Source organism: Ambystoma mexicanum, chromosome 2p (assembly GCF_040938575.1).
Source record: "Ambystoma mexicanum isolate Mex_15411 chromosome 2p, UKY_AmexF1_1, whole genome shotgun sequence".
Classification (NCBI taxonomy): domain Eukaryota; kingdom Metazoa; phylum Chordata; class Amphibia; order Caudata; family Ambystomatidae; genus Ambystoma; species Ambystoma mexicanum.
In genome coordinates this window covers 1,048,703,612-1,048,725,984 of record NC_090923.1, presented here as the reverse complement: position 1 = coordinate 1,048,725,984, position 22,373 = coordinate 1,048,703,612, and the positions used below count along the sequence as shown (strand labels likewise).

The following is a 22,373-nucleotide window of genomic DNA, read 5'->3' as shown; positions in this document are numbered from 1 at the left end:
TCTTCCCTTAGCTCCTTGAGGGACCTCCGTATTGCTTCAGTTTCCTGCTCCCCTTGTTGTCCCTCTAGGGTCTTAATCCTTTCCTCGAGTTTCTGCATGGAGCCTCTTAGTGCCTTTAATATCCCACCCTCCTTAGAGATACAGCAGCCTTTCATATAAGCCTTACATGCCTCCCATATCACCCCAGGGTCAGGGCCCGAATTTACATTAGCGGTAAAGTATGTCTGAATATCCTGGGTTATTTCTACACGGAACGCTACATCTTCCAGTGCACAGGCTCTAAACCTCCATCGTAATTGTCTAAGGAGGCCAAGTGGGCCGGACAAACGCACAAGGACAGGGGAGTGGTTAGAGAGGGTGCAGGCAATAGGATGGACTCTGTTACGCTTCTCATTAGGGAGGAAGTGGCCATAATATAGTCTATCCTTGATGAGCTGCCGTGGACATCCGAGAAGTATGTGTATTCCCGTTTGTCCATGTGAGTTTCCCGTCACACATTGTGCAAGTCATATTTATTTGCTATAACTGGCCATGCTAGTGCTGCTCGCGGTAAGGTCAATTGTGCAGTGGAGGCTCTGTCCAGCTCCAGAGTAAGGGCCATGTTAACGTCGCCCACCCAAGTGATATTGTAACCCGGGAATTTATGGGTGCGTTTAACGCATGCGTGAAAGAATTCAGGAGAGTCAGTATTTGGCGCGTATATGCTTATCAGCACAAGTTTTTTCCCTAAGATTTCCCCAGCCAGCACAACATACCTCCCCCCCTTGTCGCCTAACTGTTCGGGAAGCCGAAAATTCAAAAGGCTGTGGATGTACGTTGCGATCTCCCAGGCATGAGTGGAGTATAAAGAGGCGTATCTGTGTATGCCCCAACCAGGTAGCTGAAGTATGGGTGCCTCCCGAGCGAGATGTGTCTCTTGCAAGCATAGGATATTTATGGCATGGTCCCTGCTGTAATTGCTGATCAGCCTACTTTTTCCCCATTATTAAGGCCACTGACGTTCCATGACATCACAGATAAAACTGTGATTTTCCTATCCCCCATGTCTAGTGTGGGTACTGCAATTCTCATGCTCCAAGTGCTCAGGCCGCATTGGGAAATACTGCATTGGGTTTGCTACCTCATCGTGTGGGGTGTCCCGCGGTTGATACACAAGCATTAGTGGCGTAGAGGTCAGTCTGTTGGATGTGCCATGTGTTGTGCCATATAAGTGTCTTTGTGAACGTATGCCTTCGCGTCCCACCCCCACACAACCGACGCCAGAAACAACAACCTACTGGCTCCCTTCCTCTCCAACCATGAAACTTCCCCAACCGTAACATAATCAAACTGAACCGCAGTGTGCGCGGGTACCTGGGCGCTGAGGGCGGCCGGTACACTCCGTGCAGCAACGGCTATTGTCGGTCTAGCCGTACCAACTCTCATTGCCCACCAGCCCAGTGGGAGGCCTTGCTGTTGATTACAGTGTTGCGCTTGTCACAAAGGATATGGTGACTAACAAGGCGAGCACTGCAGGGATCCCCCCGGATCTGGAATGTTCAATGCAAAGCGTTCTGCAGCCTCAGGAGTGGTGAAAAACGTTGTCGAGCCGTTGTACTGTATTCGAAGCTTTGCAGGGTACATCATGGTATATCGTATGCCCTTTTTCAGGAGCGTGTTTCTGACCGCTTGGAAGGTCTTCCGCTGATCTTGGACCGATGAGCTGAAGTCTGGGAAGAGGCGAATCGTGGAGCCCTCCCACCTCAGCTCTCCCTTTTCTCGAGCCGTCATGAGTATTACGTCCCTGTCCCTGTAGCAGAAGATCCTGGCTATTATTGGTCGTTCTGGGGCGCCTGGAGGGGGGTGCGGGGCAAGAGATCTGTGTGCCTGTTCCGCCATAAACATGTTGGATAGCGTGGGATTTTCCATAATGTCGACCAGGAGTTGCTCGCCGAACCTCTCCATGTTTTCTATATGCTGGGGGCTACCAGAGGGGAGTGGGGGGCAGCACCGCTCGTTCTGTTTGTGAGGTTGTGCTTTAAGTGACGTATTATTCACCGTACCCGGAAGTGGCAGGATCAGGTAGGGCCGTCTCGGTGTTCGGGTACACTATATGGCTGTGGTTGCAGGCTGGTCTGTCCCCACTGACGAGCTTGTCTGCAAAGTTATGTCCACCTGTTATTCCGTGTTCATTTGGCAAGGGTTTAGTACCGGGTATGTATCCCAGTACCCAGCAGGGCATAAACGAGAAGCCCAGCATGGAAGACAGCGTACCAGACCCCGGATGTCCCACGCGGCTTCAACTGATGTGGGCAGACACTCTGTTATGAGCTTGAGCTAGAAGCAGGGCCGACTGATGCGTGTGCCTCAGTGTATGGACAGTGTGCTGCTCCAGCAGCAATTTCCTCCGCCCCACCGCCCAGAGCTTCTCGGTGAGCCAGAGAGCCTAGCTGCAGGATTTCCTATCTATATCTGCGCAGTGAGCTGTAGGACGTGGTGAACCTGGTGGGGTTCCTATCTCAGCCTTATGGGTCGGCTGGCAGTCTGAGTTCCAGGATGTCCAGGGTCGGGGTCAGCCTGATGTCTTTCCGGTGCTGCAGTGTGTTGTGGCACTCAGGTGGTTCTCAGAGGGCGACTGGCAGGCCGGCACACCAAAGAGCAGAGAGGCACACCAAAGAGCAGAGAGGCACTGGAGGGGGGCGTGCGCGCTGCGGGAAGGGGAGTATCACCCTGCTGGCTGGTTGCTAGAATCAGGGCTGCAACCAGTTAGGGGGCCCGTATGGTGCGACAGGCTGTGCAAAGGCGCGATGGTGAGCACTCCACTGGGAGGGGCTACTGGGGGTATGCGGGGGGCCCGTGCCTCCATGCCTGATTGGGGGGCCCCAGCACACGTACCTCCCTCGGCGAGGCGCTCCTCCCGCTGCTGCTTCCCCCTATGTGCATCGCTGCGAGCTGGTCGCGGATGACGGCACTGATGGTTGGGTTTCTCACCCGTGGTCTCCGGGGGCGCAGCTCTGCCCACGCCAATTCCGTCCTCCTGGAAGGGGGGCTGGTACGCCCTGGGGCATATGCAGCCGAGGACGCTTCTGTTTGTGGGCCCAGGCTGCCGAGCAGTAACTCACCTTGGTGCAGGCTGGGGCCGTTCCGGTTTATGGCAGCGCCTCGCTGACCCTGGATGTGGCGCATCCACCTCAACTGCCACAGCGGTCCTCAGCCGTCTGCAGGGAGCCGGTCTCACATTTCTCCCGCAGCAGGATCTCTATAGCGAAGTCGCAGTCTGCCGCAGCCACAACAACAGTGCTCGCGTTATAGTGGCGGACAGTTCCTCCCCCCAAGTCGACAATCGGAGGCTGGACGCAGCACTTCTCAGCAGGCGTTTCTGCTTAGTTACACCATGGGTGAACGCCTGGAAGTCATACAATTTAACCTTGCCATCCAACCCGAGAACATCGAGCTTCTTCTCAAGAAGCACAAGAAACTCTTCACTGGCATTGGGTGTCTCAAAGGTCGATCAGTAAAGCTCCACATCGACCCAACCATTGAACCCAGGGCAGTGAGACACAGGAGGGTTCCCTTCCATATGAGGACCGCCGTAGAAGACGAACTCAAGAAGTTGGAGGACTTGAAAATCATTGAAAAGATGTCGGGAGCCACCCCGTGGGTCTCCCCCATGATAGTCACGGCGAAACCCAAACAACCCAATGCCGTGCGCATCTGCATTGACATGTGCCTTCCCAATGCAGCCATCGGCCAAGAGAGGCACATCACGCCAACAATTGATGAGCTGATTGTGGACCTCACAGGTGCAACTGTCTTCAGCAAGCTTGATCTCCGATCTGGCGATCATCAGATCCACCTGGCCAAGGAGTCCTGCTACATCACCACCTTTTCGTCACACTTAGAGCTCCGGCGATACCGTCGCCTCAACTTCGGAATTTCCTCGGCAGCGGAAGTCTTCCAGAACGAGATTCGCAGAGTGCTCCAGGATCTACCGGGTGTCACCAATGTCAGCGACGACATTCTGGTCTACGGAAGAACAGAGGCTGAACACAAGGCCCGGCTAGCAGCAACACTACAACGGCTAGAAGAATCCGCACTCACACTCCATGAAGAAAAAAGTGAGTTCGCAAAGAGCTCACTTAGCTTTTTCGGCTACGTATTCAACAAACAGGGTGTCTCCCTGGACCCCGGCAAGGTTAGTGACATCAAAAATGCAAAAGCACCGTCCACAGCGTCGGAAGTGAGGAGCTTCTTAGGAATGGCCACGTACTGCTGTCGCTTCATCCCTGACCTTGCCACGACCGCTGCCCTACTACGTGAGCTGACGAAAGCCAAGGCCCCATGGCAGTGGGGCACCAGTCAAGAACAAGCGTTCCAAAAGATAAAAAGACTCCCTCTCCAGTGACGCCACCACGGCGTTCTTTGACATCCACCACACCACGGAACTACTCGTTGACGCCAGCCCAGTAGGGCTGGGAGAGGTGCTGACACAGAGAGACAAGAACGGAACAGTCTACACCATTGCGTTCGCAAGCAGAGCGCTTACATCGGCTGAGAAAAATTATGCTCACATCGAGAAAGAGGCACTGGCCATTATCTGGGAGTGCAAACATTTTCATGTGTACGTTTTAGGACACCCGGTGAAAGTACTTACCGACCACAAACCACTCATCCCCATTTTTGGAGGCTCAGCACCACACCCACCTGCAAGAATTGAGCGCTGGCTGCTGCAGGTGTAACAGTTCGACCTGAATGTGCAGTACCGTGCGGGTGCTAACAACCCCGCAGATTACTTGTCGCGCCACCCACTGCCAGCCACTGCGTCGGAACGAGAAGTGGCGAAAATCGCAGAAGAGAAGGCTTGCCAAATAGTCGAGCACGCCAGACCGAAGGCCATGACGCTGGATGAAATACAAACTGAATCGGACAACGACCCGTGCCTGCAGCTAGCAACGACGGCTGTTCTGACGGGGGAATGGAAGACATTCCTGTCTGCGGTTACCCAGAGGACGCAACCAGCCCGATAACTGTTACATGCATTGTTCGGGATACGCCACGAGCTGTCCATGTCAGTGGAGGGACTGATCCTGAAGGGACACAGGATCGTACTGCCGTTGTCCCTGCACGAGGCAGCAATCCAACTGGCGCACGAGGGGCATCAAGGAGTCATCAAAACACTGGCATACCTCAAGTCATGCATCTGGCTGCCCCACATGCAACAAAGGGTAATGGCCCTCGTAGAAACCTGCAGCGCCTGCCGGGCCTCACGCCGCCCCGGACCGCCGGAACCCATGGAATGCCTGCCACGGTGCAACTGCAGGTAGGATTCCATCAGCATTGACTTTTGCACAGTTGCCAATGAGACCTACCTGCTGGTGGCGATTGATGAGCACACAAGGTACCCCGAGGTTGAGCCCGTCCACTCCACAGATGCAGCGGCGGTCACCACTGCACTAGAGAAAATGTTTGCAACGCATGGCATTCCGTCGGCGATCCGAAGTGACAACGGCCCGCCGTTCACAAGCAAGGGGTTCCAACGCTTCATGGATGATCTGGGAATACGCCACCATCACGTAACCCTGTACTGGCCACAAGCCAACGGGGACCCTGAAAGGTTTATGGCGTCCATCAACAAGACCATACGAATTGCAAAGAACAAAGTTTGCAGGTGGCTCCCCGAGCTCTATAGATTCCTATGCACGTTCCGGCTGACGCCACACTCCTCAACTCACGTCAGCCCAGCGGACATGATGTTCGGTGTCCCCATTCAAGGGGGCCTGCCCCAACACCACTCCTGGAAACCAGCCCCTGCCGACTTGGAGAACATAGCAACAAAGAGGTGGTTACACAATGCCAAGGAGGACTTGGCCAGAAGGGCTGTAGCCAGTGACCTCCAAGTTGGGGACACCGTGCTGGCAAGAACCCGAAATCGGAAGGGAAAGATGTCACTCCCGCACGATCTAGAACCGTGGACGGTATCCCGTCGAGAGCATGGCCACGTGTCAGCCGCCCGAGGGCACAAGTCGGTGTCGAGAAACGTCTTGCACTTCCAGAAAGTCCTGCTGACCCTGTGGGGGGAAGGCAAAGCAGACAGCAGTCCTGGAGAAGACCAGCCGACACAGACAGACAACCCCCGAGAAGGTCTTGTGGAGGAGGCAACCCCAGAGCCTCCTGTCCGCCATGAAGAAGAAAGAAGCAGGGACACACCCCATACTCCCCACCGAGAGAGGAGCGAGCGGTATGCACTCCGAAAGCAACCAGTGCCATCGACGAGGTTGAAAGGCTATGTCCTCAATGGCGTCTACGTTCGGCCAGGCTGAGGGACTGAGAGCCAGCCCTTGCGAGAGACTTGAGGTGCTGCGTCAAAGGCAGTTTGTTTTGAACAGTTACAAATGGTCCACATGTTTTGGGTGGCGGCCTAAGGGGAAAGCCACAGATGACTTCAATGTTTGAGTGACCATGTTTCTCATGTTTGAATACAAACGATATTCATGTTTGAATGGCTATCTAAAAGTTGATGAGGGATGTGATGTCCACGTGACCGCGGTCACGTGAGTGCGGAGCCCGCCAAAATGCAGTTCCCGCTCGGGTACACACACACACGGTGTCCGTGTCTCTGTTCGCGCTGCGCACGCTCCATGCTGGTAGGCCCTGCCCCCGGCACACCACAGTCAGGAGCCTCTCAGGCTGCGGCCATCTTCGTGAACCGTGCAACAGCGCCCCCACAGTATTCCTCTCACTTGTCCCTGCACTGTCAGCATCCTTAAACCTCTTAAATAGGCCACGTTGATTATGCGGCCCTTGTTCCTGCCAAGCTCAAAGGTGGGGTTGGGGTAGCCAAAGGAATCCTTCTCATGTAACCCCATATCACGCAGCTGATGGAGGCAACCAGCCTCCTGGGGTGCCTCATCCCCAACCCCTAGAGCAAGGCACAGCACTTTGTCACACCACCCTGTGGAACACCCTTCCCTTATCCCTTCAGGTCAATAATAATCATCTGGGCCCGAATCACAAAGCTTTTGCACTTAACATTTACATATGTTAATTCCACCTTATTCAGAGGGCTACTTGCACATGATTCACAAAACAGTGAACTCTGATGAACACACATACGTTTTGAGGAAGATGGGCATACATCATTTACTACAGGAACTGCAAAAATAAGCGTTCTGTTGGGTGATTTAGTGAGGGACAAGAGGGCTATGCAAATGTTTTGAACACCCACTCATCAAAAACGTATTTGAGTATTCACAAACATTGGAAAATGCTTTGCCAACATACATTTGAAAAACGAGCTCATGCTTCGGTCATAGAGACGTAAGCAGATCAGCAATTGCGGGAAAGTCTACTAATGCTACAGCATTGGCTGCATGTATGTTTGAAGTGAAACCAGTTATATTTTGAAGTTAATATAAAAAATTGAAAATTCAAACTTTTAAGTCGCCCTATTTAAATGTCGGTAATGTGTACACGCTGCATTGCCAATGCGTTACTAATGTTGTGCGCAATTTACGCACAGGTATGTCTGTATTTTAATTCGAAAGAGGGTTTTCTTTGTGAATGCAACCGAATGCATGCATATTCCAACAGGCATATGTTTTAAGTGTAATTGCTGATCTTTGTAAATCAGGCCCCTGACATTTTGGGAACACCTAAACCGGTGGCTGCGTATTGACATCCTGGATCGTTTTAATTCTATAGCATCTGCACAGCGTGGACACGTGTTAGTCATGCACTTTAATTTATACCAAAATATTTCATAACGAATGACCATACATCGAATACTTTATAACGAAACATTTTTATAGAGAATACACTTTAAAAAAAATGTTTTGGGGGTCCCACCCCAAACACCCATTTCCCATCCCCAAAAACCCACCCCAACCGTAAATATTTAACCCTTTATCCCACGCCTAAATGCATTCTATATAAAATGTTTCATTATAAAATATTCCATATATGTTCATTATTTATAAAATAATCGATATAAAGACTGCATACCACATAATATAGAACCAGGTTGGGCATTCTATAGCAACATTTATGGTTTTGGTAAATGGAACTGATCACGCCATGACAGCAGGTGGGAATGTGGACTCCTCACCAATCTATTCCTGGAGACTTCAAATGTCCTAGTTTATTTAATCTTTTTCCACAAAACTCCCTTACGGCTGGGAAAGAAGAACAAGTCCACTTTGCACACATGCAAAGGGGTGATGTAGGGTTTATATCCGCTTTAGGGTTACGGCTCCTTAGACCTTCCTCCTAAAGTAGACACACAGGGCTTGCTGCTTCCTTTTGTGCATTTATGTTTTGCTCGAGCCTTAACAGGATTCCAGGGCATTGGCGCTCTTCACAGACATCTTGGAGACAATGGGCCTCATTACAACCTTGCCTGTCTGGAAACAAGGGTGGCGGTAAGCTTACCGCCACAGTTGTTTCCGTACCGGCAAAGTACAAGTCTGCGGCCGTGTGTTGTCCCGTCCGCCAGGTCTGCTCTGGCGGGCGGCACAGTATCTGGCCGCACACTTTTGTGGAAACAATGGCACCGTTATTACACGGTACAGTTGTTTCCGCAGTCCCCATTCACATTGAGTCCTATGGGACTCAAATGGGAATGGGGATTAACACTTACAGCCGCCTGACTTACCGGACCGGACCGTTGGGGCTGTAATGCCGGTGGCTACTTGCCAGTTTTACCAGCACGGTTACCGCCAGACTTGTAACGAGGCCCAATATGTTTGTTGTCTGCAGGAGGCTTAGAAGGGGTGATTGTTATACAATCAGTTGTGGGTGTATTTGATGGGCTCATGAAAGTGTGGGCCGAGGGGTCAGTCTTTTTGTGGTGCCTAAAGTATTTTAGAATGACCTTTCTCAGCCAAGGACCTCAGTAGACAATCAGAAAATTATTAATGCCAGGTGTGTGCTCACCGTTTATAGGATACTGGAGTCTGCTTTTATCTCGTAGAGTGATTCCTTCTGTCACCTGCCAAAAGACATAAGGCAATATATCACATGAGTGTGGCATTCTGGTACCACCCACACCAGCACAGTTGGCACTGACATACCTGGCACTCTAACCTAGGAACTCTAGTACTCTGCAACTGTGCAACCTTGGACCTCTAAAACTGTAAAATGTGTCCCTGGTTTCTATTGACCCAGTTTAAGAGCAGTGTGCCTTGACCTGATAAAGGTTTATATATGTGTGTGTGAGATACAAGAAGTAAGAATGAATAAATAAAATACACAAATGTTCTATTTTAGCATGTGGTGCTCTTCCACTTTTCTTATGACGAAGATTCAAGTTATTTCCTAGAAACAGGTGGGCAGACATCCTTGCTAATAGTATTAGTATTATGTCAACTCTATTCATGGGTGGCCAACTACATCCTACAGGAAACACCCAGAGATCAGGACAAAGCAAGTCCCAGCAAGTGGAAGTCAACCACCACTCCCCTAGGACCTTTAACTCTGGCAGTGCTGCTGCTTCTCCCTGTGTAGTGGAAAGCAATCCCAGAGACAACACCGAAGGCTCTTTGACTAGACTAGTGGCCCAGTAACAAATAATCAACCTAGCTGATGAAGCCCTTGGAAGATTCATTACTCTAGTCTTCAGCCACCATTGCAGGGAGGAGAGTAAGATGGCTTCTCCTGGACTGTTCAAATTAGAAAAGATCAGGATGCTTTGCACTCCTCCCCTGAGCGAACAATAATGTGGTACGTCTCCTGTCCTCTTCTTGCCAGAGTCCCATCACAACTCTTTTTCCATCACCAAAAGAGGTTTGGGACACGGGAGATGCATTGTGCAGTACTTGAGGTGTATGAAAAGGGACAATATAAAGAGTGTGGGGCTGCAAAGATAGCAGTTTGGGGCATACCACCTCTGGCGACAAGTGCAGAGTGAGAGCAGCTTGGGACATAGGGCGACGTAAGGAGTTTGGGACAAGCATTGTGAGAAGCGTGTGATACAAGGACAGACATACGTATTTCTGTTTATTTTGATCTGTAAAATGCACCCTGTAAGCTCAATTAGATCTCTGGCAGCTTGTATTTGGGGTGAACGGTGCGCACAAGAACGACCAAGCAAGGTTAACTGACTAGTTTAGCAGTGAGGTCAGGGTAGCATGTTTAGTGCAGCAAATTGATTGCAAGGTAGATAATTAGCATTGACAATAGGAATTCCATTAGGGATTGCCTGACCTTAGGTGGGGGAGTTCCAAGGAAATGCATGGAAGATAGGAAATCATGTCTTCCCAGCTCTTTTAGTGGGTAAGGGAGAGAAACCAGGAGGTTGAAGGTTGGTGGGGCAAAGATCTTGACTTGGATGGTATTAGTGAATTTGTTTTTGCCGGTATGATAGGAGAAGCCATTAATACTTTTGAGGACAAGGAACTTCACAATGAGCTAGACTCCGATGCCTATTGAGCAACCATAGAGGCTTGTCAGATAAGTGGAGACTGCCTGGTGTTTCTCGATTCCAACAGTCAGGTGGCCAACAGTGTACCGGACCTTGTGAACTCTGTATAAAGGGCTCAGTTATACTCCATTTGTGAGTTAACTAGGACACCAACAAAAATGAGAGGGGTCTACTGAGGAATGGATAAGGAGTCATTTTTAACATTTTACGCTGGAAAGTGATTTCTTTCTCATCTAAGCTTATCAGAAAGTTGAGGTTCTCTTTGTCCCTCCTCCCTCTTCCTCCTCTGCCCACCCAACCCTCCTCATTGGGCATTGGCCTGTGTTGCTTGGGTGTGCTATAATAATACTGTAGTTGCTCAGCACAGCATTTTCATTCCGCTGGCCGAGTGCACAGTAAGTGACTGAGCGCTTTGCTCACACTGAAATTTCTAGGGTGTGTTGTAACTTTGCTTAGGCTTGCCATCTTGCCACCTTCCATTCTTTGTTAATCCTCACCGCCTCGCGGCTTCTGCCGCTGTTGTTCCTTTCCCTTGTCCCTCCTCTCTCTCCCTCCTCTGCCTGCCCCAACCCTCCTAATTGGGCACTAGGCCCTATTTGAATTTAGCACTCAAGGCAGCCCCACTGCCCAATGCAGGCCCTTCCGGCGAAGGACCTTGAGGCAAAGGACGACACCACTAAACTGACCCACCCCACTAATTACTCTATTTGTCTTATTGTACCACTGATAAACATCTCAGTGAACTGTATTGCTTGGCCATCTCTCACATCTCTCTAAGAAAGTTGATTTTCCTTTTGCATTGCTGTTGTGTTAAAAATAGGCCTTTTCCCCCCTCTTTTCAGGAAAGTCGAATTTAGGTGTTTTTTTTGTATTGCACTGTCCCCTCGTCTTCCATCCTGACTGCTCCTGCGTTCCCCTGTGGAGTGTTGTCTGCTTGTTGCCTCCTTCTGTGTGAACTCTCTCCCTCCAGAGCCTCCTTATGTGGTGCACAGCTGTGGGCTGTGCTGCTTATCCTTCCTCACTCTCCCGTCTTGCCTCGTCGCACCCTCTATGGTGCTCTCAATCTCTCCCATCTTCTGAAACAACTACTCTATCTCCGAATCCTATCCCTCTCACTAAGTCTGGAACAAAAAGGTTCAAGAGGGATATCCTGCTCTCCAACCCAGGCCTCCCTATCGCTGATACCCACATCAGCGCTTCCTCCAGACAGACTCTCACCCACATTCTCTTTATCATTCCCTCTCCGGACCTATGGACCCCTCATATGGTCTTTGTTCCATCTCCTTTTTCCTCCTCTCCCATTAATGGTGGCACCCGGTGGGAGGTCCTCGTGGGGCCCCTTCCAAACCTTCAAGACCATTATCAATGTCTATCTAAATGGTACTGTGATGGTCCAGGGCTCCCAGCTCAATCTCCTCCTCCTTGATAGGCATCTCCCACATCTCATCAATTTCCTCCCTTCTCCTGCCACCCCTTCTAACACCTCTCTGGCCCATCTACTACCTCCTTCCTCCTCCGCTGCCTCTCTGGCACCCACCTCCTTCTCTCTTGCCCCTATGCCACCTCCTTCTACTGCCTCTACCCACTCTTGGGCCCTTCTACCACCTCTGCGGGGTGTACCTCAATCTTGCACCCAACCCTAGAAGTCTTTCAAATGTGGCAACCAGCTCCACATAGCTACTTTCAACTCTCGCTCTGCTGTCAAACATTCCTCTGATATCTTCCACCTCCTCGAAGATCTTGACCTGGATGTCCTCGCTCTCACCAAGACATGGTTCACGTCCAGCTATGTCATGAGTTTTGACACTCTCTTTCCTGATGGCTACAAGATCCTCTCTGACAAAGAACCAACTGGCCCGGAGGTAGAGTGGCCCTAATGTTTCCGGAGTGGGTCCCTGCTACTGTCATTCCTAATAAGGCCTACTCCTCCTTTGAATGCAGGCTCTTTATCTCTCCTGGCCTCTCTCTGACTGTGGCCACCATCTACAAGCCACCTGGCCAGGTCACCCACTTCCTCTCAGAATGGGCTGACCTCTCTTCTTCCATCCCTGCCTCGACCTCTCAACTTCTCCTTGTAGACTTCAAAATCCACCTAGATGCTTCCAATCCCTCCTCTGGGCTCTTCTGCAACCTATGCAACTCTCTCCTCCTTTCCCTTGTCCCAGGAGGATAGCTCAGAGGCAATGTGCTCGTTCTCGTTATTTTGGCCCATGAAGCGAGTGTCTGTGGACGCCTTTGCCTCTACTTTCTCTGCTTTTCTTACCCCTTAGGCTGACTCACACTCTGACACAGCCCTCTCTAACCTGCATTTTTCAATCTCCAACACTCTGGACATTCATGCCCATGTCATGAGAATCCGTCTGAAGCCTACCTCCAAGTGCAAGCCTTGGTACGACTCTGACCTCAGCGCCCGAAAGTGCAAGGTGGCTGAGAGGAAGTGGAGGGCTTTGGTGTCACGTGACGCGTTCCCGGCTGGCGTCTGTGGCCCCGAGTATGTCTCTGGACTTCCTGTGTCCTATCACGCTCAGCAGCCACGTGCACTCGACTGTCTAGTCTTTCTCCGTTCGAGTGCACGTAGCACTACTTAACCACGCCTCCCTTTCAGTCCGCGTTGCAACCGCTCACGGTCAATGTGCTCCCTTGCTGCCACGGTTCTGCTATACGCTGTTGTTTTGCTCCTCTGAGCATTCGCTATCTACTTTCCTCTTCCTTTTCTTACCTCCCCTTTTTCTTGGTTCCAGTCCCCTCTTGGTTCCTCTGCTTTCAGTTTCAGGGCTCTCCTGTTTTGCCTCCTCCTGCGAACTGCTCCGGCAGTTTGTGCATCCAGCTTCCTTCTGCTTTCTTCTGGAGTGTTTCTCTTGTCATCCTCCGGTCTACTATATCCATTCTGGGTCTCCCGCTTCTTCCATCCTCCAAACCCAGCATCCATCAGGAGACCTGCCGGATCCTTAGCTTCAGTGGGGTTTCTTTTTGCCAGTACTTGGCTTTTCTTCCCCTTTCTGTCCCCCTAGGGAGGGGGGTCATGGCCAGGGCATGTTTACCCACTCTCACTGTGGCTTCCTCTTACGGGAGACCCAAGCAGCAAAGGAAAAAAGAAAAGGATTACCAAGCTCATCGATCTCTCAGCCCCGTGGAGGAGGACTCAGATACTTCAGGTGAGGAGTTAGAGGAGGGAAGTGGGGGTACCAACATAAAATCAGGGAAACCGGTTGACATTTGGGCACATGCTCAGACAAATTGGCCTGCCGCCTTCTCCGAAGTCAATACAAACTCTCTGTCCTCTCCAAGAGGAGGGTCCATATCCAAAGCTGGGTCTCAGGGGCCAAGTACAACACAGACAAACTCTTTAAAATCTGCAAGGAGCTGGCCAATCCTACTGCAGTTTCGACCTCTGCTGTTCCCTCCCAGGCCCGCTGCAAGGCTCTGGCCTCTTATTTCATGACTAAAACTCAGGACATCCTGTCCTCGCTTTCCTCTCCCTCGCCCTCTCGCAGGCCCTCTTTGGCCATCTCTCCATCGCCTCTTCCTTTTTCCTCCTTTGCTCTGACAACACCTGACGATGTCTCTAGACAAATCCGATCTATGAAATGGTCGTCCAAACGGGTGCTGCCCTGCTCCTCTAGAACCATTACCACCCTCGATCCAGCCTTGGATGATTTCTGCAATCACTCTTTCGCCACTGGATCTTTCCCCTCTCTCCTCAAGCACTCCCTTCTGCACCCCCTCCTAAAAAAGCCTTTCTTTTGCCGACCCTACATGTCTGGCAAACTATCGCCCAATTTCTATCACGGTTTTCGTGGGCAAACTCCTGGAAAAGATGGCCATCTCTTACCTTACCCTCCACATTGAATCTGTTGGCTGCCTCCATGACCATCAGTGTGGCTTCCGAGAAGCTAGAGGCACGGAAACTGCTCTCCTGAACACCCGCAAAGATTTGCTCTCCAACCTCGACTCCAACTCTCCCTCTGTCCTCATCCTCCTTGACCTTTCCTCTGCTTTCGACACAGTCAATCACCCCACCCTGATCAACAGACTTTGTGTGAATCTGGGCATCACGGATATCGACCTGGCGTGGCTGTCCTCCTTCAAGGATCAAGTTCAAGACCTGCTGCATCGTCCAAAAGGCTTTGTGGGAGCCAGGGCCTGCACTACATCCAACTCTCTCTTCTGAAATACCTTCCTTCTAGAGCCCTTCGCTCGACTACGTCCAACTTTCTGAGGGCTAGACGCTGGCCGATCTCTCTCCTCTGCAGCTTCCTCCCTGTTGACTGGCCGCCCTGCCCATCTCAGACTTGCACCGGACCACCTGAAGTTCCGGAAGCAGCTCAAGATCCTCCTTTCCTCCTTTGACTTCTCTCTCTCGCTCCCTTGCTAACTTACCTGTCTTCTGTGCCAACTGGTTGCTTGGTTTCCCCTTTTTCCTCTCTCTTCGCCTTGCACTTCTATTGTCGCACTTGCACCATCCGAATGAAACAAGGCCTAGTAGGATTGTTTGTCTTGTCCTCCCTATGTCGCCACTGCCTTTTCTTGTGGCGCCTAGAAACACTTATGTACAAGCACGTTATAAATGCCATATCATATCATATCGAATACCTCATCACACCAAAATGTCTCACTTGGGTCTGGAGGAGTTTATCACCTGCAAACAAGCTGGCATAGGGCATTGAGCCTCTCAGGAAGGTGTTCAAAGGTTATTCCTGGTATTTTCCTCTTCGATCAATTAAGCTTCAGGCTGTTCAAGCGCATCCAGGAATTCAATGGCATCCAATTCACAGATATACCTCTGCATCATACACTTAATCACTGAAAAGGAGATGGTGATCCTTGAGCAACGCCATCACCACCTTCACATAAATCTTAAAGAATAGAGGGGGGCAGAGGCGGACTGCGAGACACTATCTCTTCAGCCCACGATTGACTGTTGTAGGCAGAGAGAAAAATATTCCCAGTCTCACCCTCTACTCTCTTTCAGGGAGGAATGACTAGAACTATTCCAAAACTTCACCTTCAGTGGCGTGTCCAGACTCTCAACTGGGGTGGCCAGAGTGGATGACTGACTTATGCAGGGGTGGCATGAAGTACGAGCACATACACACACAATGATCATAGTTTACGATAATGGGTGGCACCTGGGGAGGCCAATCAGATCCCAGGAGTAGCACATGCCACCCCAAGCCACTCCCTGGACACGCCACTGTTCACCTGAAGCTCCAACCAATTGCAGTTATTGTAGCCGAATGAAGGGACCAATCATACCAAAGGGAGGTCGATTGGAATCAACAAGGACAAGTTGCTCCATCAACTAACTCAAGCATGTTGTTCCTTTTATGACCAGGCTTATAGCCCTTGCAATTCCGAGGACAGAATTCTGATTGGTGGAGGCGCAGGAGTGTGAGTCTTCTACATGTTTTTAGAGCTGGGCTGTGACCACATTTTCAACTTTTTGGGCTAAATGGGTCTGGCCAGCAATGGAGTGATACTTTTCAAAGTCCTTGGAGTCCAAGGATATTTTATAGCAATGAGGTAACTAATGAGCATTTGAAGGTTGTGGGCACAATGACTGTGGAAAGAATGCTGTTAATGAATGTGGACTGATGAGGTAGTTGGCATGACGGGCTGCAAAAGGAAAGGGCCGCCTGATTCTCTAGCCTGTTTCAAAGATTTTAGCAGGTTGGGAATGGCATCTTCTTCAATCTGGTGGAAGTCAAAATTGAGTTGGTAGCACTCAGGAGACTTCTACGTTTGTGCAAGTTCTGTCAGCTGTTGATTTTTGTGGTAGAGTGTAATGACCCATACGATTTGGTCTACCTTCTACATGAAGGAGGAGACGCTGCCACAGAGCTCCTCTGTCTGAGTGCTGGAGGAGGATGCACAGCTGTACAAATATGTTTAGCGAATGGCTGGACATATTTGAAAAGCTCATGTGGCCGGTTGACTGCATCACGTCTGGCAGGGCCTTTAGACTTAAACCCTTAATCTTGAGTTTGGGGTAGGACATTTTGCAGAGAATTAGTAGGCCGCTGTCAACTGTGCCTGGGAAATGGTGTTGGAGAACCCACTGCGAATTGGTTGAGGTATTGGGATTGTTGAGGGGTGGAGTCTTGAGTTCCTTATCCAGGAGCTGTTTCAATTGGTCTGAAGATAAGTTTTAATGGTGGAACTGTACCTGGTAGAATTGGTAGAGTGATAGGATTTGGAGACATTTAGGGAGGAGACAGTGATGATATTTCAATGGTCATTACACCATACGGGTGACATGATGCATAAGCCTGAGTTTGTTATTTCACGTTGCAAGATGGTATCAAGGTTCAGGTTGTGCGAGCGTTACTTAGGCAGAATGAGGATATTGCAAATATCAAGTAACGCAATGACAGAGTGGATGGTATATTCCCCAGACAGATGTTGATGTCAGGAAATGGTTGAGGTCAAAATAGCAGGAGGGGAAAGGTAAAGATGCTCAGCACAAACTTCAGTGAGGGGGCATGTAGGTGGGTTTCTGTGATGGATTCCAGTGGTGTTACTTGAAGCCAGAATTTGTAGTTGATGGCCTCTCTCCCCACCTGCTGGCAGGCCTTTCTGGCTAAATGTATTCTATCCAGCAGTAGAGGGTGGGACAAGCACAATGGGGATGCTTACATGAACCATGCATTGTGATATTGAGAATGTGAGAAGCATGCAGCCCATGGGCAGACAATGTGAAGTGTTTCTAAAACATGGGCGGACATTGGGAAGAGCTAGGAACATATGTACATATTGTGATGAACAAGGAGCAGATGGGCATATGTGAGAAGCTTGGTAATCGTGGATATGGAGTGTGAGAATGTTGGGCATCAGGACAAAATAAGTGATGAGCATTTGGCTCACAGACAAAAAGTGTGTCTAGAGCTTGCCCTCCCACTGACCTGTTTTTTCCACCCACAGCGTTACCTCTAACTAGTTCTAAAGCACAGGTATTTAGAGGAGACACAGCATACAATTATAAGATGTATCCTTAGTTTCTTGTTTTCTCTGCATGCTCTCTAGAAGGTATCAGGTATATATGAAAACAATATGTGCCTCTGTTCCTCACTTTGTTCAGTCATCGTACCTTTCCGAGAGGCAGCACATAGAGCAAGGCTTGAAATCCGAACCATGCGAGTAGCAGCAGCAGAGTAATAGGATTCCAGAGTGCGTCGAGGGCAGGCAGGAGCCCTGGGATATTCAGCACACTTGCCTGTTCTGTGCCACAAGTCAGCAAGAGGTAGAACACAGTGGCAGGCATGAGGAAGAGGAGGATGCTGGCTCCTGTGCAGATGTGGAACAAGGGAGAGAGGGAGTCAAATCAAAATGAAATATAAAACAGAACTATGAAGTCATGGCAGGGTGTGAGGTGTATATATCACATGAGTTGGCAATGTTGCATAAACAGCACAGCCTCAAGGATGTCAGGGTTCACAGACAACAGGCAGGCATACTCTGGAAGGGTTGCCTCCAGCTCCTTCATACTATATCACAGTAAAGAAAGTCTGAAGGCGGCCCAGGGTTGGGAAGAAGATGTGGGGCGCTCATATGACTTAATACAGCTGTGTAAGAGCATGGCCCGTCATCTTCTATGTCTCAGCATTGCTGCATTGAAATAAGCCTGAAAGTTGGTGATAGATTAGTCACTTACCCAGGGCCCCACCAAACTCCCGTTCTTGGGTACGTGGTATTTTGTAGCTGTCCGACATGGCTCTGGTTCACTGCACAGTAGTAAAGATGGATAGGTGAAGAGACGTCCTTGGCCTTGTCCTTGGTCTCAGTGGATGCTAGAAAAGGATGACACAGTGGGATCAGGATCTCCTTGTGCTTGTCCTTGGTCTCAATATATACTAGAGATGGATGACACAGTGGGGGAAGGGATGTTCTTGGGCTCTTCCCTGGTGTCAATGGATGCTAGAGATGGATGGATGGATCATGCAGTGGGGGCAGACAGGTCCTGTGCTTGTCCTCGGACTCAGTTGATGGCAGAGATGGATGGAGGGATGGATGGATCGCACAATGTGAGCAGAGATGCTTCTGCGCTCTTACTTGATCTCTGTAGATGCTAGCAATGGACCGATCACACAGAGGTCTTTGACCCTCACTGATCTCTGGGCCATAGAAAAGGATGTGTAATGTAGCTTATGCAAAAAGGGTCCTGAGGTCTCTCCTTTTTGAGGGGTGCATCACCCTGTGGATATCTCCAAAGATCGTTTTCCTCTCTTTTGGGCTTGTGTGGTGGTACAGTGGAAGTCTTCCCACCATCTGCTCCTGATGGTATGAATGGGAGAGGATTCCTATGTTCTCCTCCTGCAGTGTGAGGGAGAAGGAGAAAGAGTTACCATTACATCTTTTATCACCTCTTTGCCCATGTAAGATGTCAGAATGATGTCAGGCGAGTACCCGATGGTTGTGGTTCTGTCAATTTAAACTAAAAACAGCTGCACAAAACGAAGAAAACAATACTAATAGTAATACCATTTTCTAATATAGCATGGCATTTAATAGGTATCAGAAGTCTGCTTGTCCTACATTTGGTTTATGGTACCAACTGAGTAACAGAGGTGCCCTCCCGAGAGGTGCCCTCCTGACAGATGTGGAAGAGGCAAGTTATGGAGGGAACAGCAGGGCTGTCATTAATTTTATTTGGGGCCACATGCTTTGAAACTGAACCATTAACTTTGATTCTTTTTCACTCTCTCTCTAAATGAATCATTAGCCTCCGATACTCTACGTCTTTTGGAAGTTTAGACGAGGATCAACGAGTGTGTGATGGGATGCACAGTAGTGTTACAAGTGGTGATAAAAGATAAACATCCTCTCTATTAGCCAAGTGGGTGGTGCAGAGATATTTATGGTTATGACACTGTGCCCATGCAACACTGAGACCCTGCCAGAAAGCGCCCCTCCATTCTGCACCCTGCAGTAACCCTCCTTCCAATATTCTCCCCATGCTATCCCACCCCTGTGCACTGTGCCCTGTGATATATAGTCCCTGCTGCATCCAGGTCCTGTGATGCTCAGAACTGGCGCTATCCAGCCCCCGCAATATGGAGGGCCCACGATATACATCCACAGCCACGAACCATGGCCTGCAAGATTGTGAGGCTTTGAACTTAACCATAAAACCAAACTGGCCTTGTGCCTGGGCAGCAAAAGTTTTATATTTAAGTCCCATGATTGAACAATTGATAAAGAAAAAAAAATAACAAAGTATTCGGGCAATTCACAATAAAAAATACTCTAAAGCATGTGCTTTAAAATAAATACTGTAAAAAAATACTGTAACCCCCTCCCCGTGCCAAAACATCATTTGCGCAAATCACATAAAAAAATACTGTAACCCCCAACCTGCGCCAAAACATCCCCGCGGCCAAACGTCGCAGCGCCGAATTGGGCGCGCCCAATTGGTTCCCGTGCCGAATCGGTCGCGGCGAATCGGCCCGCGCCGAACTGGCCGCGCCTAATCGTCCTGCTCCGTGTTTTTGTTTTTCAGCATTACATTTGGTGGTGTTCCACCGCCATCTACAGGTCATTTGTAGAAAGTTCTCATCATCACGCTGTCTGTGCTGAACTGATCTTGTGTTTTTTGTTTGTTTTCTTGTTTTTCTTTTTAGAAGACAATTAGTGTGTCTTACTAACCAGGCACACCAACCTGTGGGGACCCACAAGGCTCATCTCTCTCGCCGATACTTTTCAACATCTATATGACTCCACTCATCAACCTCATTAAAAGACATGGACTTACTGCTACTACTACGCAGATGACACACACATCATCTATAAAATCAACACTACTGGAGAACAAGATGAAACCCTCACCAACTACTTCACACAAATAAACAAATAGATGAGCAACAACAGCCTTAAACCCAACCCTGACAAAATAGTAATCATGATCACACCCAACAATCCTTCAGACCAAAATCACATTCTATCGCCTACTGAAATGGTAAACCAACCACAAACTTCAAAAGTAGTTAAAAATCTTGGAATATTAATGGTCAACAACCTAACATTGGAAATACAAGTCAAAGCAATTGTAAAGAAATGAGTCTTCAACCCAAGCACAATCAAATGGATTCTACTTTTCCTCACCTTCCAACAAAGAACACTTGCCATCATCTCACTTGTCACGCCAAGAATAGACTATGCCAATAGCATCTACCTATGAATGCTAGATTACTCCACCAAAAAACTACAGTGAATACAGAACACAGGGCAAGACTACTCCTCAGACTCAACAAGAGCGAACACATCACACCCCAGCACTCTACGCTGGCTACCAGTCAAAAAAGGATTTATTTAAAAACCCTTTGCATAGTACACAGAGCAATACATAGCTAAAGAGCAGAATTCATGCAGGAAAAAATCTCCATTTACATATCGGAAAGAACCCTGTGATCCAAAATTTCATTTGTTTGGTACCAAAGTAATACTCGAAAAATAAAATATGGAGGATCAGCGTTCTCTTGCATCTCACCAAAACTCTGGAACTCACTTCCCAAGGAACTAGGAACAAAAGAAGAACACCTAAAATTCAGAAAACTACTAAAAGCTTGCCTCTTTAACTCACCCGCCTAAACAGGAAGCACTACCGAGAAGAGAAAAAAAAAACACCACGAAAATATGAAATGCACGACAAACCATTGTAAAACCAAAACAAACTGGACTGGCCCAATGAGAGAAAAGAATAATGATTAATCACAAAATAAGGAATTCAGCCTAATCGAAACAATGCATCTTACAAGAACACACAGACTTCCCTCACCACTAATCCTACTAAAAACCTTCAACTTTGCTACAAACTCGCAGTTCAACTGCCAAATATAACACACCCTACCACAGCACAAACTGGAATTCACAGTGCAAATGGTACACCCTCTCTATATTCTCACTCACTCCAACAGACTAAATCCCCGGCTCTATGCCACAGACACACGAAACAATCCCATGTAGACTCACACAATAAAATACCTAACCCATACCATCTAGAAGCAAACCCAACACACAGTGGCTGTTTTTTTTCAAACTAACGCTACTAACAGCATAGCAATAAGCTCTCTTACGCTATACCTCTCCCTCCCACTAACTAATAACCCTTGCAGCACTTCTTCCTTTTCAGATCACCATGAACGCCTGGAGACCATAAAAATGCCAGCAGTGCGCGATATAAATCTGTATAACATAACATTTTTTCCAACGTAAACCAACCGAGTTGTGCGTCCATATCAGGGAAATCAGTTACGTTGTGGCTCCCCTGCCACCAAACCTGGTGGTGAGGTGTGGCCTCACTGGAGATAGCGTTTGCTACAATAATCAAGCAGAGAGGAAACTATAGCAACATGGACAATGTGCCCATGTGAATTTGGAAAAGGCTAATGTTTCCTGTTAGATGGGGCAGGCACAATCCCATTACACCTTCAATCTGAGGGACCTACATCATCTCATCATCGATCAAGATTTCCTGGTCACTCAGTAAGAAGACAGGGATAGAGAAAGGACTAAATATGTCAGCCTCCTGACCCACAGCTGAGATCCATCATTTGGTGGCACCTGGTAAGCACACACAGTCAGACATGCACACTGGATCAAGTCATGGCTTTCCTGCTTTCCAACCTCAGATATCATCTCCAGGTATCATCTTATGTAAAAACTGTACTCCTTGAGTGCTGAAAACAATTGTTACGAACTCTAAAATGAACCGAATAGGATACAACAATAAGCCACTGCAAGTGCTCAATGAGTGTGATGAGGAAAAAAGGAGCAGGCACGTCACGTGACACGTCTTCTGTCATTTAGAAAAGATGTAACTTCAATTGTCCTGAGGACTGCCTCCCAGACAGCAGAGGCCCAGGGGCAAATTTCATTGCGTCCAGCACTGACTCTGGGCACCTCTCCTAGCAATGACCAGGGGGAAAATGCCCACTGCTCCCTGGGCTGAACCTGGGCTACTCATCCAGCAAGGACCATCGGA

The 22,373-nt window shown here is 49.0% G+C and overlaps 1 protein-coding gene and 1 long non-coding RNA gene across 7 annotated transcripts in view; one reads left to right on the top strand and one right to left on the bottom strand.

The window, feature by feature from the left end:
• Window positions 1-22,373, top strand: part of LOC138567091 (uncharacterized) — a 229,927-nt gene that overhangs the window by 159,170 nt on the left and 48,384 nt on the right. The window lies entirely within an intron of this gene.
• The window catches only part of TM7SF2 (transmembrane 7 superfamily member 2), a 224,692-nt gene that overhangs the window by 178,254 nt on the left and 24,065 nt on the right, over window positions 1-22,373 (bottom strand). For 5 of the 6 annotated variants that reach the window (XM_069644955.1, XM_069644950.1, XM_069644953.1 and 2 more), the window contains exons 2-4: window positions 18,048-18,706; window positions 17,484-17,680; window positions 8,911-8,965 (exon numbers count right to left, since the gene is read on the bottom strand). In XM_069644955.1, coding sequence (XP_069501056.1) covers window positions 8,911-8,965; window positions 17,484-17,680; window positions 18,048-18,105 — 310 coding nt within the window. In that variant the 5' untranslated portion in view covers window positions 18,106-18,706. The remainder of the gene's footprint in view (window positions 1-8,910; window positions 8,966-17,483; window positions 17,681-18,047; window positions 18,707-22,373) is intronic. The other variant, XM_069644951.1, reaches the window with a different exon arrangement.